Genomic DNA, 18967 nt, shown 5'->3' with positions numbered 1-18967 from the left:
TATTTAAAAGTAGAAGAATTCTATACTAATCCTAATAATTAATTTCTTTATTTTTTTAAGATCTTCTTTCCTGACTTCTAGACTATACTCTTAATCCTAATCCTATATCTTTCTATACTAAAAAGTAAAATACTTATATCTAGATATCTAGTTCTTTAAGTATGTCACGACCGCCAAGGCCGCGCCACGTGATGCCTCCCATGCGACCCCTGCGGACCGCCGCCGAGGCACCTCCGGAGCGCCTCAGGCCGGCAACCGCTGACTTATCAACTACTGACCTCCGCTCAGCTCTGATACAGGCAACCACCAAGAAGTTGATATATCACATACCCTAAGACCTTGCATATTCCTATTTAGGAAGGATCTATTAGATAGACTGCATGACTGCCTGACAGCGCTGACCAGAAGTCAGCTGAACCAGGCATCAGGGATCACTGTTGGGGACCCCCGCCGGGGACCCCTCTTGCAGGGTTCTATATAGAGTCCCTAGCTACTCCAGTTCTATAGATCCTTAAGCAATTTATTCTGTTTCTAATAGAGCCTTCTGATTGGTTAAACCAGTATTCTTATACTACGTCGACATCGCTTCATAGTTGCTAGATCCTTGGCGCCGGCGAGGTGCCTTACAAAGTACTATTCTTCTGGGAATAGTCTATCTTTCTTCTTTATCTAAATTAGGAGGAGTATATAGCTATATATATCCTCTACTAATATATCTTTTTTATAGATAGAATCTAGGCTAGTAACTACTTTTATAAGTAATATTAAGTCCTTTACTATTAGTAATAGTATCTAGATTAGTATTTATAGATATATTAGTTTTAAAGTAGCTTAGCTATAAAGCCGCAGCTATATAGCTTTTTTAAATATTTAATTCTTTAAATCCTCTTTAACTTTCAGTATATAGATTATGGTTTCTATAGTACTAGCCTAGACTTAATTTATTAATACTTAAGAAAGATTTATCTAGCGGGGAGTACTAGTCTATATCTAGATCTAGATCTTTTCTACTATCTAGTTCTTCTCTAGATCTAGATCTAGTCCCGGGATATTATAGTCTATTAGATAATCTTTAATAATTTTATAAGTAAGATAGAAGCTACTCTATTTAGTACTAATTTTAATATAAATCTAGTTTTTCTCTAGAATATCTAGGTATAGGAGTTCTATTATTATATAAAATAATAAAAGAGAGAGCTCTTATACTATACTAGTATATCTACTTATAAAAGTATATAATTATAGCTAGAAAGAACTAGCTAGATTACTATTTATTAAAAAGTTTTATAAAAAATTTTTAAATATATAATTAAGTTTTTAATCTATATCTCTATTCTTTATAAATTTTTATTAGATAAGTACTAGAACTAGAAGCTAATAAGTCTTATTATAAATAAAAAATATATTTTTTATCTTTTTTAAATTTTAGATTTAATACTAGATTATTATAAGAAGATTATATAGTATACTAAATATTATATTTAAATTTAATTAAAAAGTTATTTATTTAATTAGCTATTCTATTAGTTCTTTAACCTGCTAGAAATTATTTATAATTAGTAGTAGTACTACTAAATATAGAAAAAGTTTATTATCTTTATTTTAAAAATATTTTATCTTAGTTTAAATATATTCTAGTAGGTCTTCAGGCTCTAACTAAATCTATAGTACTAAGAGGAACTATAATAAATCTAAGATCTAGTTATCTATCAGCTCTACCCCCAGCAGCAGTATGGCGGGGTATAAGAGATAATATAGGTTCTGCCTGTTACAGAAGATACTACAGTATCACCAGACTTACCAGGACTGCCCAGGAAGAAGGCCGGCCCTGGACCAGCCCGCCAGGAGATGATTGCAGTAGTGATCCCCATGCGACAGAACCCTAACCCACGGGGGGGATCCGGTGATATATATGACCGGATTGGGGTTTGCCCGGTTTGTTAGGTGCTGCTAACCCCTACTGTTCTAGTATATCGCGGACTGGGTCCTATTCCACACTTTTTATCCGTGTGCCCTATATAAACAGGCTCTAGTTAATATAAGAGATTTATTCTATAACCCTAAGCTTATCCAGCTAATTAAAGATAAATTAAATAGATCTATATTTTTTTATTATTTTATCTATCTAGCTCCTATACTTATATGTCTAAATAATCTTATAATAGGTTCTATAAGAAAATATACTTTACTTTTTTCTAGGGATATAGCTATATATAGACTTATATAGATATAAAAAAATCTTATATTAATTTTTATAATTAATTCTATTTTTTCTTTATTTATTATAAGATCTTTTTTCTTAACTCCTAAATTATACTCCTACTCCTAATCTTAAGTCTTCTAATATTAAGAAATAAAATACTTATATTTATATATCTGGCTCTTTAAGTACTATTTTTCTAAAAGTAGCCTATCCTTTTTTTTATCTAGATTAGAAAGAGTATATAACTATATATACTCTCTATTAATATATTCTTTTTATAAATAGGACCTAGACTAGTAGCTATTTTTATAAGTAATATCAGGTCCTATACTATTAATAATAATATTTAAATCAGTATTTATAGATATATTAGTTCTAGAGTAGCTTAGTTATAAAATTATAATTATATAGCTCTCTTTAATATTTAGTCTTTTAAATTTTTTCTAGCTTTTAGTATATAGACTATAATTTCTATAATACTAGCCTAAATCTAATCTATTAGTATCTAAAAAAAATCTATTTAATAAAGAGTATTAGTCTATATTTAGATCTAGATTCTCTTTACTATCTAGTTCTTTTTTAGATCTAGATCTAGTCCCGGGATACTATAGCCTATTAAATAATTTTTAATAATTTTATAAATAGAGTAAGAGCTATTCTATCTAGTACTAGCTTTAATATAAATCTAGTCTTTTTTTAGAATATTTAGATATAAGAGTCCTGCTATTAAATAATATAATAGAAGAGAGAGCTCTTATACTATACTAGTATATTTATTTATAAGAATATATAGCTATAGTTAGAAAGAACTAGCTAAATTACTATTTATTAAAAAATTCTATAAAAAATTCTTAAGTATATAATTAAGCTTTTATTTTATATTTCTATTTTTTATAGGCTTCTGTTAGATAAGTATTAAAATTAAAAGCTAGTAAGTTTTATTATAAATAAAGAATATATCTTTTATTTTTTTTATATTCTAGATTTAATATTAGACTATTATAAGAAGATTATATAGTATACTAAATATTATATTTAGATTTAATTAAAGAGTTATTTATCTAATTAGCTATTTTATTAGCTTTTTAATCTACTAGAAATTATTTATAATTAGTAGTAGTATTATTAGATATAAAAAAAGTTTATTATCTTTATTATAAAAGTATTTTATCTTAGTTTAGATATATTTTAATAGATTCTCAGGCTTTAATTAAGCCTGTAGTACTAAGAGAAATTATAGTAGATTTAGAACTTAATTATCTACTAGCTCCGCCCCTAGTAATAGTATAATAGGGTATAAAAGATAGTACAGGCTCTATCTATTACAGAAAATATAACAGTATTACCAGACTTACTAGAGCTATCTAGGAAGAAGGGACCAGCCTGTCAGAAGATAATTACAGTAGTAATCCCTATATAATAGAATCCTTAAGATAACCCTAAGGCAGAACTTCCTGTTCCTAGAGAGGATCATCTTTAATCTAATATAAAGAATAGCTCCTACCAGCTATCTTCCCTAAAGCTAGGCGGGGATTCATGCGATAGTAATAGCAGCAATAATACTAGTTCTACCCACCCCGGGAACCAGAGCTCCCAGGGTCTAATAACACATACTACTCCTACTGGCAGTCCTATCACCCATACCAGCCTGTACCCACCCCGGCTGCTGGAGGCCCTATTCCAGCTTTACATATCACTGAGTAGACTGCGGCATATCCGCGGATATCAGATAGCAAATAGTATCCATATTGTACCCACGCGGATACCAGATACCTGAATTACTATCTTTATCCACATCCAAATCCATGCGGATATGATATGGATATCTTATTATTATCCGCACTAGCATAATTCTTACTAGATTAACCTAATCTAGCCCAATACAGGATATATAATTTGCTGATTAAGATTAGTAATATATATCTATTCTAGTTATAATAACCTTACCAGGACTACACAACACCTTTACACAATACTAACCTCTATTATATATAAAATATATATTAGTTATCCTGTATATAAAACTTACAGTACTTACTAGCTCTACTAGCTCTGCTTCTTTAACTAATACTAAACCAGAACTTCTTATAAATTAATTAGTTTAGTCTTCCCAGACTATATTACTTTAACTCTATTCTCTAATCCTATTTATATATCTTATTTTATAGCCTAATTATATAGTATAAATATATAGAACTCTTTATCTTTATATAAGGCCCGTGGATACCTATATATTATTATATAATATCCACGGATATATGCCTGATATCTATAGATATCCACAATATCTAATAAATATCTACCAGATATCTGTAGATTATCCCGCGTTCTCTATAGATTTTATATAATATCTAATAAATATTATACAGGCATCCATACTAGTATTACTAGTAAGCTAATTATAATAAAAGATAATCTAGAAAGATTAGATCTATCAACTTCCTACTTCTATATTTATAAGTCTTAGGTTTTACTATCTTCTGAGGTTCTCTCTCTATAAGTATTATAAGTCTTTTTATATCTCTTTTTCTTAGCTTCTAATCCTTATTTTAAAGATACTACAGAGCTAGTAATCCTAATTCTTTAACTTCTTTTATAAATCTAATTTCTTATATTCAGATTATATACAGTATATATCTAATAGTTAAAATATTATTATCTTTATATCAGACTCTAATTTTATCTTCCTACTCCTACAGCTATACCCCCCTGAGATCCTTATACGTATTAGGCCTAGCTTTTATAAAAATTAGATCCTTTATTCTAATATATTAAAGAACAAGTTTATAAGATAGTAGCTATAAACAGATTTTAGATTAAAGAAGAAGTTATAGGATATAGTATATTAGGATAGAAAAAAGAGCTTATTATACTAAGAATAATTTAATCAGGTTACTAATAAGAAAATTAGCCAGTCTAAGATTATATATAAATACTATTTAAATGTTCTTATTTATCCAGGTTACCGCCGGGCAGGATTATCTCTAATAAAAATACATCTTAAAAGAGCTGTCTATTAATATATAGTACCTAAATAGTAAAAGAGTATAGACTAGCTTATCTATAACTTAGTTAGTATAAGGTCCTAATATAATATATTAAATATACTTATACTACTCTTCTATTAGTATTTACCTCAAAGACTGTATAGTTAAGAGCTTTTTATAGAAAAGTTACTAAATATAATTATTATTAGATATCTTTTCTTTTAATTTACTAAGTATTATAAGCTTAATAAATTTATTAATATTATATAACTTATACTATTAAAGCCAAAGCTCTCCTCTAATAGAAGTCTTTAATAGTATCTACAGAAAAATATTAAAGAAAAGTAAAAAGCTCTCCTTTAGAAGCTTCTACTAAATAAGAAGCTTTTAGTTACGCTTGACTACTAGATATCACTATTTAACCAAGTATTTATAGTAATTACTAGCTATTTTATTAACCAGAAATAGAACTATTATAAGATTCTTCTTAGGTTTAAACCTCTTTATAGTATCCATAACAGAGGTAATCTAAGCTTAGTTCTTTTTAAAGTCTTTTAAGAGTATAGAATCACTAACTGTATATTATTAATTACTACTAATAATATATTAAATAATAATACTCTTATAGCAAAATTACAGGAGACTATCTAGTTATAGGACCTTAGTAGTAATACTATAATTATCCGGATCCTATATATAGACATGCACAACCCGCCCTGAAATCCTATACCCGACCCGGCCCGAATCCAGGTGGGTCCGGGTTGGGATGACTAAGCTAGAACCCGCAGCGGGTTTTTACCCATTTAGGAAAACCCGTGTGGGTTTGGGTTTAACCCACTAACTCCGGAATGACGTCATCTAGCTAGAATTAGATATTTTCTAGAAATTTAATATATATTGTATTAAATTAATATTTAAATATTCTATTTCTTTTAATTAGAACCTAAAATATTATATAATAGTGGACTTATTAAGGTTTTTAAAAATATCTTGGCAACCCATTTCAAAATATATATTTTGACATAGAACCCCTAGTGACCACTAACCACCTTTCTAGACCTTATTTTTTAATATTTAAATTATCTATTTTTTTAGTTCTATATAGATTTTTATATAAAAATTTTAATATTTTCTAAAAATTCTATTTTTAGGAAGGGTTTGGGTTTATAGGGTGTACAACCCAGTCCTGAACCCATAACTAATCCCTTCCTAAAAGAGATAGTATACTGATGATCATATCCGAATTAGGTCTAGCTTAGAAATTTTGGGTAGAACCCGCCCTAACCCGGCCCAAACCTATGAGGGTTTGGGCTGACTAATCAGATCCCCGAACCCGCTGCGGGTTGGGGCGCCTGAGGCCTCAACCCGGCCCAACCCAACCCATATGCATGTCTACCTATATATTACTTATATTATTCAGCTTAGCTTAAATCAACTACTTAAAAAGATGAAAGTGAACCCAGTTAATAATACTATTAAAAAGAAGTAGCCTGATGAAACTATATATACTCCTTAGAAAAGAAGTAATTTAAGTAAAATTATAAATATATTAAATAAGGTATGATATCTTTTAGACATGCATATGGGTTGGGTTGGGCCGGGTTGAGGCCTCAGGCGCCCCAACCCGCAGCGGGTTCGGGGATCTGATTGGTCAGCCCAAACCCTCATAGGTTTGGGCCGGGTTAGGGCGGGTTCTACCCAGAATTTCTAAGCTAGACCTAATTCGGATATGATCATCAGTATACTATCTCTTTTAGGAAGGGATTGATTATGGGTTCAGGACTGGGTTATACACCCTATAAACCCAAACCCTTCCTAAAAATAGAATTTTTAGAAAATATTAAAATTTTTATGTAAAAATCTATATAGAACTAAAAAAATAGATAATTTAAATATTAAAAAATAAGGTCTAGAAAGGTGGTTAGTGGTCACTAGGGGTTCTATATCAAAATATATATTTTGAAATGGGTTGCCAAGATATTTTTAAAAGCCTTAATAAGTCCACTATTATACAATATTTTAGGTTCTAATTAAAAGAAATAGAATATTTAAATATTGATTTAATAGAATATATATTAAATTTCTAGAAAATATCTAATTCTAGCCGGATGACGTCATTCTGGAGTTAGTGGGTTAAACCCAAACCCACACGGGTTTTCCCAAACGGGTAAAAACCTGCTGCGGGTTCTAGCTTAGTCATCCCACCCCGGACCCACCTGGATTCGGGCCGGGTCGGGTATAGGATTTCAGGGCGGGTTGTGCATGTCTAATATCTTTACTCTAAATATATACCTCTACTAATAAGAAGAAAGGTTTGATAGCTTGCTATCTTTATTAATATAAGTCTACAGTAAAAAGAGGCATTCCTAAGTCTTTAGACTTTTAAGCTAAAGCTTATTCTCTATCAGGATGTCTGTACTTACTAGAATTCTATATATCTAATACTTTGCTGAGTAAAGTAACTATAGTCTATCTTTAATAAGTACTGTATAATATACTAATACCTCTAATTCAAGCTTAATAAAGAAGAATAGCGCTAAATTAAGTATCTACTTTAGATTACTAAACCTTTTTTTGACTATACTACTGCGCTCTCTATAATAAAGGAGATTACTATTTATCTTATCTTTAGTATCTATAATAATCTCTTTAACTACCTTAAGAAGTTAATACAGTAACTTTAAATTAAAAAAATTACTTAAAAAATAATAATACTCTATATACTTAAGGCAGTAAAGATAAAGCTCTTATTTTATTATAAAAAGACTAATAAGATATATAATAATATCTTTATAATTAGTACTATTATTATCTCTTTAAATAAGCTCTAATTCTTTTCTATAAAAGATTAGGAAGGTGGCTGGCATGAATAATATTATAAAAGCCTTATAAATTATTTCAAGTAGTATATAAGATAACTTTCTGATTTATCTATACTACTAAGCACTTAACTATCATCTAGAAACCTATTCTAGATTAAAATACTGGTTTTAAATAGGGCCTTCCAGCAGGGGATCAGATCTTACTACTCTAGATTAAAGACAGATAATAATGAGCTTATCTAATATCTTAAGAATAGTAAGTACTAATAATAGCTCTGAGACTTAGAAGTTAAAACTAATATTAGATAATAGGCACAGTTAATATATTATTAAGGGTCTTCTGGAAAGAGCATGAGCATGAGTTTCCAGTACTATCTAGTCTTACTCGGGATGTTCTTACTATCCCAGCTAGTAGAACTGGTATTAAATATCTTTTTAACTCTGCTTATAATATCTACTACTATCGCCTTGGCCATCTTAAATCTTGCATGATTAAAGACTTGATGATGTAGATATATATATTAAAGTTTAAGCTTAAATAAGAAAAGTTAGAACTAATAAAAGAGTATCTTCCAGCTAGTGAGGTTGCTGCTATAGAGGAGGAGAGAGCTTCTGTTTAATTATAGGCAGATTTTAAGCCTGTCAGTAATAATTAAGATGATACTGGTGATATTAAGACTGAAATACAAGAACAGCCCGCTAAATAATAATGTATGGAGATAGGGATAGGAGATGATGGATAATAAGAAAAACAGTATATATAACAGCCCTATGAGATAGATGACAAGATTAAACATCCCTTGCCCTAAAATAAGGTACTAGCACGGGGAACTAAGAGGATTTATAAGGCCCTAAGAGGGTTTAAGGATTATAAGATTATTAAGCTATAGCTAGATAGCAGTTTAGAAGTCTTCTATATACAGCCTAACTACCTTAATACTGAGATTTATGTTTAAATACTGACTTAGATACACCCCCTAACCTATAAATTATATAGAAACAGGCATAAATTATGTAATAATAGATTTAATCAAGTTTAGACTGTTTATCTATCCGCAGGATATCCAAATCCGCACTGCGGATACCTTTTACTATCCATATTGTATTGTTGCGGATATTTGGATATCAGATTACATCCATATCCGCGGATATGCGGATTTGGATATGCGGATTTGGATATATCGCGGATGTTGCCGCAGTCTAAGGTCGGATTCCGCGCGGCCTAGGGACTAGGCTATTGGAATCCAGGCGGCGCTGATACCAGTAGCACTTCTTATGTCTCATCACCAGCCGGCCGAGTGTCATCACAACGCCGCGTCGCAGTGTCTGTAGGCATTTCATCTTTAATAGACTTCCATTGCAGAGACACAGATCCCAAGAAGGATAAAGCGCACATGGCCACACCAATATAAAAGGTCTCTGTGATTGATAGGCTGTAGGCCGCCAGCACACTTGGGAGCAAGGCAGGTGGGATATTATCCTGTACCAGTGCCGTACCTTCAGTAAGTATAGAAGCATTCACCGAAGGAACCATCTCCTGAACAAGCGTCTCTAGTCGATTGCGAAAAACACTGTCCCCTATAGCCAGGGAAATGGATGCGCTTAGTGTTTCTAAAAAGGCGAGCATGGAAATAGCCATGATCGCATTATCACCGATAAATTCAACCTGCGGTACTAGCATCGTATTCTGAATCCCTAGCCCTAATCCCACACTCAGTAACAGCTGATATCCTAGACATGGTCCTAACCCTGAGGTGGGATACAGGGTGCTCAGCATACCGGCTCCGATTGACGATATCACTGATGATACAATCATGAAAGGTGTGTGGAATCCAATAATAGAAACAAGGACTCCTGCACCAAGCCCTGTGACGACCAGTCCTAGTTCTGTAGGTAATATCTCAAGGCCGGATGTAGTTGCTGTAGCCCCCTTGACAGCCTGGAACCAGAGAGGTAGCTGCGAGGATGCTGTGATTAGAAAATAAAGATGTCAATCAACTAGGATAACACTCACATAGTAAGTGAAAACAAATAGAGCCCCATGGCTAAATGTCGAGTACCAGATCACAGCCAGCATATTTCGATTACAGAGAAGATCCGGAGGGATTGAAGCTCGCTCTTTGGCCCATATCTGCACGCCAGCAAACGTAGCGAGCAAGAGGGCCGACAGTGTGAAAAGTACAATTATTCTCCAGTTGCCCCAGGAATACTCGGATCCGCCGTACTGGAGCGCCAGGAGAAGCGTGATGACTGCCGGGGTGAAGAATAGTGCTCCTAGTAGATCCATCGACATGAGTTTCTCCTTTGCACTCAGATGGCTCGACGAGGGAGTATTCGACTTGGTGCGCAAAAGCGTCAGGATTATAAGGAAGGCAATGCTCCCAAGGGGGAGATTGATATAAAAACACCATCGCCACGTGACATGGTCGGTCAATGCACCGCCCAACCTGGTGTGCCATTAGTCCTGAGGAGATTCTCCGAGTATGTGGGCGGGGTTGTGGTACTCACAGTGGCCCTGCTACTGTAGCTATCCCGTGAACGCAGCCTAGAACGCCAAGATAAATCGGCCGCTTTCGTAGAGGGACGGTGTCCATTATGATTATAACTGTCCCCGCCTCAATACTACCTGCCCCCAGTCCTGCGACGACCCGGCCTCCGATCAGGGCACCAGATGAAGGGGCCAGCCCACAAACGAGAGAGCCAAGCTCGAAGATAACCAACCCTAATAAGAAGATCCACTTCGTTGGGTATAGTGTGTACAGTTTCCCCCATATCATCTGGACCGCAGCAAGCACAAACAAGTATGAACTTCTATACCAGCCCACGTCTCCAAGGGACTGGAATTCATCGGTAATGCGAGGCATGGCAGTGGCCAGTATTGTTTCATCCTGTAAAGGCGGTTTGTTATTGTTGGTGTGCTTTGAACGAAAGCTTTTTCAAGCCAAACTCACCAAGGACATGCAAAACATTGTGGAATATAGTCCAATCGTTATTATCAGCCAATGGTGAAATGAGGAATATTCACGCTCTTCGTTTTCCGCATGTACCGAAGACCGTTCAGGGCCTTCTTTTGTCTCCTCTGCTTTCGGCGCAGTGCAGGAATCTGAATGGCCCGGGAAGGGTTGTAGGCTCTCTGATCCAGCTCCCATTCTTCAATCCAAAAATGATATTACTTTTGGGTACACAGTTCAGGCTCATGTGTAGTATCTATGAGGACAAGTCCCACGAAGCTTTTGTTTTCCCATAAAGACACCTCGATTCGAGGAGATGGAGACATGTAAGGGGCCAACTGGTCCCTGGTTGGGCTCCTGACCTGGAATAAAGGCCCGGAATAGTGTAACAATCAAGGGACACAAAAGCCCTTTCTATGGTCTTCAACCAGGTTGGGGTACCGGAGTTGCCGAGCGTAACCCTAACTGCATCTATCCCAACAAACCTTCGGGGATAAATGGAGCAAAGCAAGTCCATGTGAGACCTTGACGGATGCCTCGAGAGGCCTTCAACTGATACCACTTATATGAGCTACTGAATCGGTAGCCAGTACTCCAAGACCTCATACCGCAGTAGGGAGATCGGCAATGTGAAGCAAGGAGTGCGAACGGCAATATAAGAATGGCACCAAAATAGAAAGCGCCATATTCTCTATAGTAGGTTCTTATGGCAACAGGCTCACTGGCGTATACATCGATAGGGGAGGCATAATCCTCATCCTGTAGGTCCATCCTTGCTGTTAATGGAGTGCGACACCGCGTCTACTGTCAGCCACTCTGCGCCCCTAGGTGGCCGATATATTCAATCGAGACGGCAATGATTCTGTCTGTTGCTGAGGCATGCAAAGCCGAAAGCAAGGATCAAATACCTCGCAACATCAGCTCAGTTTGTCAGGCAAGGGTCATATTGCATGATCTCATGTATCCTCGCGAGGGATGTGATTGACCACCACCCCTGTGGATTGTGAGCTCAGAATCCGTGCATAAAATCATACCCACATTCCTGCACTGCTGCTCGATATAATAAGGGTCTGATCCGGTCTTCCTTGGAAACATGCGGTGAGCGTACAATGCACATCCACGAAGCTCATGCAAGGAGATGTGAAATCAATAAGCGGTGCTTCCTTTTTCGTCGTCCCAACAAGACAGCAACAGTGTCCTGGCTTTAAGATTCACACAGTCCTCTATAGTCCCAGCTCTCGATTCGGGTGTCAAAGTTGTCGTCTACACCATTTCGCACAGGATGAAAATCTGCGTCCTTCAATCCTCGTACGAGGGCTCTGAGTCCAGCCTGAAAGAAATAGACACAAGTTTTCCCAATCCTGGTGCCTTCACTTCGCAGCATTCATTCGAGAACCGATTCATCCACAGGGACACGGCAAAGGAGGAAATCGACGCCATTGCCGCTGAGGATTTCGACTTTTACATCAACTTTCTCTGGGGATCGTTGGACGATGATGTAGCTGGGATCCAGGCTAGTCAGTATTTCGAGACACTGGGACTGCCATCTGCAGGCATTCGCAGCTGGGAGCGCTCGATGACCAAGAACGACTTCTATGAAACCTCCCGTCGGCGTGGTGCTCCCCCTGTGCCGGGGACGGAGAGATTTCCTCTCTTTGTGAAGCCAGCCAAAGGGTGTGCCAGTCAAATGATTGATGAGCACTCTATTTGCTACAACGAAACGGATCTTCACAAAGCACTGGGCCGCATCAATGAGCGACTTCGGGATTCTCGACTGCGCAGAGCTAAAGCCCTGGGGCTTGGAGACCCTCAAGCTTACGCGGACTCGTACGATGCTGGAAGCCGTTCCAGTGACGACATTGTTGTTCAGGAATACATCAGTGGCCAGGATTACACCGTCAGCGTTATCGCAATGGGAGCCTGTGCCTTGGCTCTACAGCCTTGCATTGTCAATAGCAGGCAAGTCCCAGGGGAGAACTTCCTCACCTTTGACGTGAAATTCGACGAGCAAACGCGGTTTGAGCTCATTCGCCGCAAAGACAATCCCACCTTATACGACCGCCTCCAAGAAGTGGCATTGGAAGCATTTGAGACTGGCGGGTTTCGACATAGTTATATGGGATGTGATGTGGACATGCGTGCCCGACCAAACGGCGAGGTCTTTGCCATCGAGGTCAACCCCCAGCCAGCATGCTTCCTCCCAGATGCCACCGGCTTCTCAGACTCACCGATTATTGAAAGCCTTCCTGGTGGCCATACTGCGGTGGTGAATATCTTCATTGCCAATTATTACCTCCAGAACGGCGCTCTCAGGGAATGGTCAAAGGTTGCTGGCATATATGACAATTTTGCCCCCAGCTACGACGAGACACTGCAGAGCGCCTCGCAGATTGAGAGTATCATTCGCGGGGTCACAAGAGATTTTGATTATGAGGGGACAGTGGTTGACCTTGCATGTGGCACAGGCGTCTTTGGTCGTCTGCTCGCTGAGTGCAGGCCGGGGCTCCATCACCACCGTCGTGGCAAGCTTCTAGGGTTTGATATATCGAGAGGAATGGTGGATGTTTGTCGTACACTGGGATTCTACAATGAAGTCCATGTAGGCCGCATGCAGACCTGTCTACTCGAACACCTGGGCCTTGGTGAGGTGGACCACATTGTCTGCTTCTCTGCAATCCACTTCCTCTCGCCGGAAGAGTTTGCATTCCTCCTAGTCTCCTGCTTTGTAGTAGCCAGGAAGTCGATTACAATCGGAGTGGACGAGATCCCAGATGTATACAATGAAAACCTCCACAATATGGATAAATCATTTATGCACTCGTTCAATCACATTCGGAATATGGAGGCACTGGGAAAGCCTCGCGGCTGGTCTCTTGTTCAGCGCCAGCGCCAGTATGGCTGGAACTCTCCTGCCACCAAGAACGATGTGTACACCACCACCTTCAGGTTTGAGAGAATTGATCAAAGTAGTGGCCATGATGTTTGTCTGGCACGGTTTGCAACACCCAATTAAACGTGTATATCATGGTCGTACAGCTCAAATATACTCTTCCTTAGCAAAGCTCGCGTTCTTGTCATAGACTTTGCCACATGCTGGTCAATTAGAACTTCCTTTGTAAAAATTCTCGTTTATGGCTACTAACTAAAGCACTGACCGGAACTCAATAGCGGACAAGCCCATGGCACTATATTATGAAAGTGGACGAGTTGAGTTAGTGGTAAAAGCAAAAATAGAGGTAGCAGGGAGCAAATAAAATACTGGACCCCTAACCCACAGGCGGCGGGCAGTTGCAGTATAACTGCCCGGTGCGGAGCAGTTAGGGTTTTACCAGATCATTCCCTGATTAGCTACGAGCGCCTGTAGAAGAGATATAACTCTATACTTTTTCCAAGTATGACTCCATATAATTTTATAGGATGATCTGGCTTAAAATAAGACAGCAGATTAAGAATTAATTAAAGTTAAACTAGGCAAAATCTTAGATACATTCATTAACTAAAAAGGATGTGGTACTAGTTTAAACTTAGTTAGAATTATAGATTCAGTTTTAATAAAAGATTACCACCACCTGTAACCAACTATATAAATAATATATTAAAGCTAATAATATATAGTCAGCAGGAATTTAGAGACTATTTTTATATTTAAGAAGATTAGAGAATCTAGTTTTAGTTTAGTTTTATTTTATATCCCGAGTTTATACTAGTGACTAGAGTCCGGAACCCCTATATAATATATATATATATCTAGCAGATTCTAACCTATACTATAGAATATCAATTTTTTTAACTAATTCCTAATTTATAGATTATTATTTATTATTATTATAGATATAGTGTATATCTCAAAGAGATTATTATTTATCTAAAGGTTAAGTATTTTATTAAGCCTTAGGAATATGCCTGGATAGCAGAGGCAATCTAATAGTAGGATTATATTATCTAGGAATCCTATACTATCTAGATCCCCCGGATACTACAGAATCTATTACCTAAGATTAAACTACATACTAATGGTATACAGTACTAATAGGATTTTAAGTATTACTAGTATATTACTATATATATTAAAATTATATAGAAATACTAGTAGTAGGTCTATAGGTAGACCTAGTATCACTATAGCAGGTTTATTAGTAGCTAGGAGTAAGAAACAGATATAATAGATTTCTAGTAGTTATTTTATATAATTATATAACAGCAGGTATTCCTAAGCTGGAAGAACTCCTATTTAGTATATATTTAATCTTATAATCCCTAGCCCGCGGAAGTCTCTATCTCCAGTACTGACCAGGAGGCTATGATAGCTCAGATTAAGGCCCAGGCTATAGTTAATAATTAGGCTGCTGCCTACTAGGTAATCTAGGCCAGGGAGCTACAGGATACTAATCTATGGCTGTAGCAGATCCAGTAGGCGCGGTATCTAACTAGAGTGCACCCGTAGGACCTGCTGGACGTGGTAGCCACACCGCGGATGGATAAGATTGACGAGACCCGCCAGGCTATATGGGTGATCTGGGATACCATGGAATAGTTGGCCTATTGGGTATTTCGTCATGGGTCTCGCCGGCCACGACCCAAAATACGGTTACGCAGAGCGCCCCAAGATAGCACTTTTCGCCAAGCTTTTCGGGTTCGCCGTTCAAAACCCTATAACTTCATGAATTCTTAATATTTCTGAATAAAACTGATATCACTAGATAGCTAGAGTTCTGAATTTTAATAATATATAAAAAGATCTCGGGATTTCCTATTTAGGAAGGTAGGATTTTCAGGTAAAAAATTAATAACGAATTTTTGTTGGGGTAGGCCTTGGCATGCTAATAGCGGGTAGTCTAGACCTAATTAAGATACCCTGATGCCTTAGGCATGAATCCTGAGTATCAGGCATAAATATTAAGCCTGCAGGCTCTGGTTAAAATATATATTATTATTAAAATTAACCCTTATTTATTTATATTAGTATTTTTTATAGAAAAGGTAATAAACTTAATTCAACTATAAAATATAATATATATATTTATTTATTTAAATTAATTTGAATTAAAATATATATCTTTATTAAAGCTAATCCTTATTTATTTATACTAGTAATTTTTATAGGAAGTATAATAGTCCTAATATTAGTAGGTAATAGAGAATAGTATATACTATTTAATCCTTATATAAAACCTACCCGGTATTAAACCTAATTAAGACTAGTATCTACTATTTCTTAATAAAATTCCTCTATTCGCCAGATAGTTAATATAATCTTTAATTCTTAATATTTTTTAACCCTAAGAATATTACTAGATAGCTAGAGTTCTAAGAAATAAGAATATTTAAAAATATTTTAGGATTTCCTAATATTAGTATCTGATAGACAACAGCGGGATCTAGCTAATCCTTATATAAAATACTCCTGGTGCTAGATCTAATTAGGATTAATACCCGCTGTTGTCTATAAAAATCTCTATTATTATCTAAAATACTTTTTTCTCTATCTATTTTTTTTATTTTACTCTAGATACCTTCCAGCAGGCTTATTTAGTTATTAATTATATCTTAACCTAGTAGCAGCTAGTTAGATTTAGTAGTATAGTTAGAATCTACTAATCCTAACTTATCTCTATACCTATATATACTTTTATAATACTAGGTAGTTCTCTATACTATCTATAGTTACTGCTATATCTGTTATAACCTTAGATAATACTTACTAGAGAAATACTAGATTAAAGACTATATATAAAAGCTGATTAAGTAGTCTGAGTAGCTTATTCTGGTAGCTATATCTAATACTAGTATAGTATAATTAGTAGATAGGATTAGTAAGATTCGCGGGTTACTAATTATATATGGCTTTTTCTATTACTACTAGAACTACTACTATCAGATTACTAATACTGACTAAATCTGTAAGTACTATAATTAGGTGTACTAGTAGCAGGTTTTATATTATAAAGCTATATTATAGTATAAAGTCTTTATATAGATCTTTTTTATCTAGTACTAAAATACCTAATACTTTATAGTTATATTAGCTGACTAGCTCTACTCTAGCGGGAGTAAGCTATAATATATATATTTATATATTAATATACTGGATAATATATTACTCCTAGTCTTATCCTAGGATTCTTTATTAGTTTCTAAGGCTGCCTGGGACTAGATTATATATAAATTTTAATAATCCCAGGCCCGCTCTTTATACTAATAGATTAATTAAGTCTAGTATATTTTAAATCTTACTCTCTAAATAAAGTAGACTAGGATTTATATCTACTTATAAGAGCTAGACCTGGGCGAGCTCGGGCCTAGCTAGAAATTATTTAATCCTAATTAGGAGTCTTTACTCTACCTGATTTATTAGAGTATTAGTTAAGTACTTAAGACTATTATAAATATTCTAGTATATAACTAGAATCTTAAATCCTGCTAGCTTAGCTGCTATAATACCTACCTACTAAATATTTTTAAATAGAACTAAGTATCCCAGGACCTATTTAATAAGCTGCAGAACTAGTAATCTAGATAGAAATATATATCTATATAAAAGTAACTAATCTACTACTAGGAGTAGGTAGTAGAATAGAATTATTTATAAAAGAAGCTCTTCTAGCCTAGTAATATATAGCTAGAGGTATAGATTAAGATTACTAAGACAGCTAGTAAGCTTATAAATTTAGAGAATTATTCTAGTCTTAACTCTAATCTAGAATAAACTATACTAGACTAGGTTATTTATTTAAGGGATTAACTAGACCAGGCTATCTAATAGTTTAGTATAGCTATTATACAGTACTAGATTCCTTAATATAAGTTTAACTTAGTATTAGTTTTCTACGCTGCCACGCAGTTCTTGAGCCTAGATCAGATATAGTAGTTAATACTAGGAAATTATATATTTATTCTATTCTAGCTGATCTATAACTACTAGGTAGTAGTACTGGCCTAGGTCCTTATAGATATCTAGAATTAGCTGGATATAGATATCAGGGCGGGGATTATAGAGATCTAGGACTAATAGTTATTAAATAATACTAATAGTCTAGTAGCAGAATTTTTAGAGAACTAGCTATTTAACTTTTAAATTAGTTATAGTAAGGTATCTCCGGCTCAGCTCTACTAGTATGTAGATAGAGAGATTCTGGTTTATACTAAGATTATCTTCTATCTTTCTAATCTATAGAAAATAATCTTTTAGGGATTAGTCTAGACCTAGTAATTCTTTATAAAGAAGCTCTATTTAAATAGATAGTCTAGTTTTATAAAGAATATTCTAGCTATAAATCTTAATTTTTTAGTAGATAATTAGGATACTACCTCACCCAGCTAGTTCTTCTTAATAAATATCTAGAATAATGTGTATCTGGACCTTCTATAGCTATAGCTAATTTTATATATAGAATAAACTCTAATTCTCTTCTATATCTTTTTTTAGTATAATACTATTAGGGATTAATAGATTATCTCTACTAATACTACTTAATAGTATAAGGATATTATCCAGTACTTCCTGCAGGCTATTCTAATTCTAGTTTTTTTTAGATCTAGCTAGTAAGGATATTATACTGAGTTTATTACTCTATACTAGAAGAATTTAGTACTAGTAATCTAGAATCTCTTTCTATATAATAGTTAGATACTTTTTATCCTGAGCTATTATAAGAACTAGTACTAGAGTAATATCTCCTACTAGTCTATATAGTTTCTATTATCTAAAGTTATCTATTTACTTATCTAGTATCTAATTATTATCTAGCTATTCTAGGATTATCTTTATACTCAAGCCTAGGTGTCACCTGTTAGGTTAGAATATATATTTTCTACTAGGAAGATTCTATAATATAAAGATACTATAATCTAGGTTATAGTCTAGATTAGGAAACTACTTCTTAATAAGTTAATCTATATCCAGGCCTGATACTAGATTATAATTAGGATTATCCGGTAGAAGTTTATAGTCCCGGAAGCTAATATACTAATTAAGAAAAAGGAAAGGATTAAGAAGAAGAAGAA

At 35.0% G+C, this 18967-nt stretch overlaps 2 protein-coding genes across 2 annotated transcripts; one reads left to right on the top strand and one right to left on the bottom strand.

The window, feature by feature from the left end:
• Positions 1 to 9285: 9285 nt before the first annotated feature.
• APUU_80002S (MDR family MFS transporter) lies at positions 9286 to 10981 on the bottom strand (the record flags this gene model as incomplete). Its single annotated transcript, XM_041696234.1, has 4 exons — positions 9286 to 9969; positions 10027 to 10459; positions 10521 to 10900; positions 10964 to 10981. The coding sequence occupies 4 exons, from the start codon at positions 10979 to 10981 to the stop codon at positions 9286 to 9288; spliced, it is 1515 nt and encodes a 504-aa protein (XP_041561885.1).
• A 1264-nt stretch (positions 10982 to 12245) lies between these two features.
• Positions 12246 to 13976, top strand: APUU_80001A (uncharacterized protein; the record flags this gene model as incomplete). Its single annotated transcript, XM_041696233.1, has 1 exon — positions 12246 to 13976. One exon carries the CDS (start codon positions 12246 to 12248, stop codon positions 13974 to 13976), a length of 1731 nt encoding a protein of 576 aa, XP_041561884.1.
• Between the last annotated feature and the right edge of the window lie 4991 nt (positions 13977 to 18967).

Source organism: Aspergillus puulaauensis, chromosome 8 (genome assembly GCF_016861865.1).
Source record: "Aspergillus puulaauensis MK2 DNA, chromosome 8, nearly complete sequence".
In the NCBI taxonomy this organism is placed as follows: domain Eukaryota; kingdom Fungi; phylum Ascomycota; class Eurotiomycetes; order Eurotiales; family Aspergillaceae; genus Aspergillus; species Aspergillus puulaauensis.
This window is presented reverse-complemented; position numbering and strand designations above follow the sequence as displayed.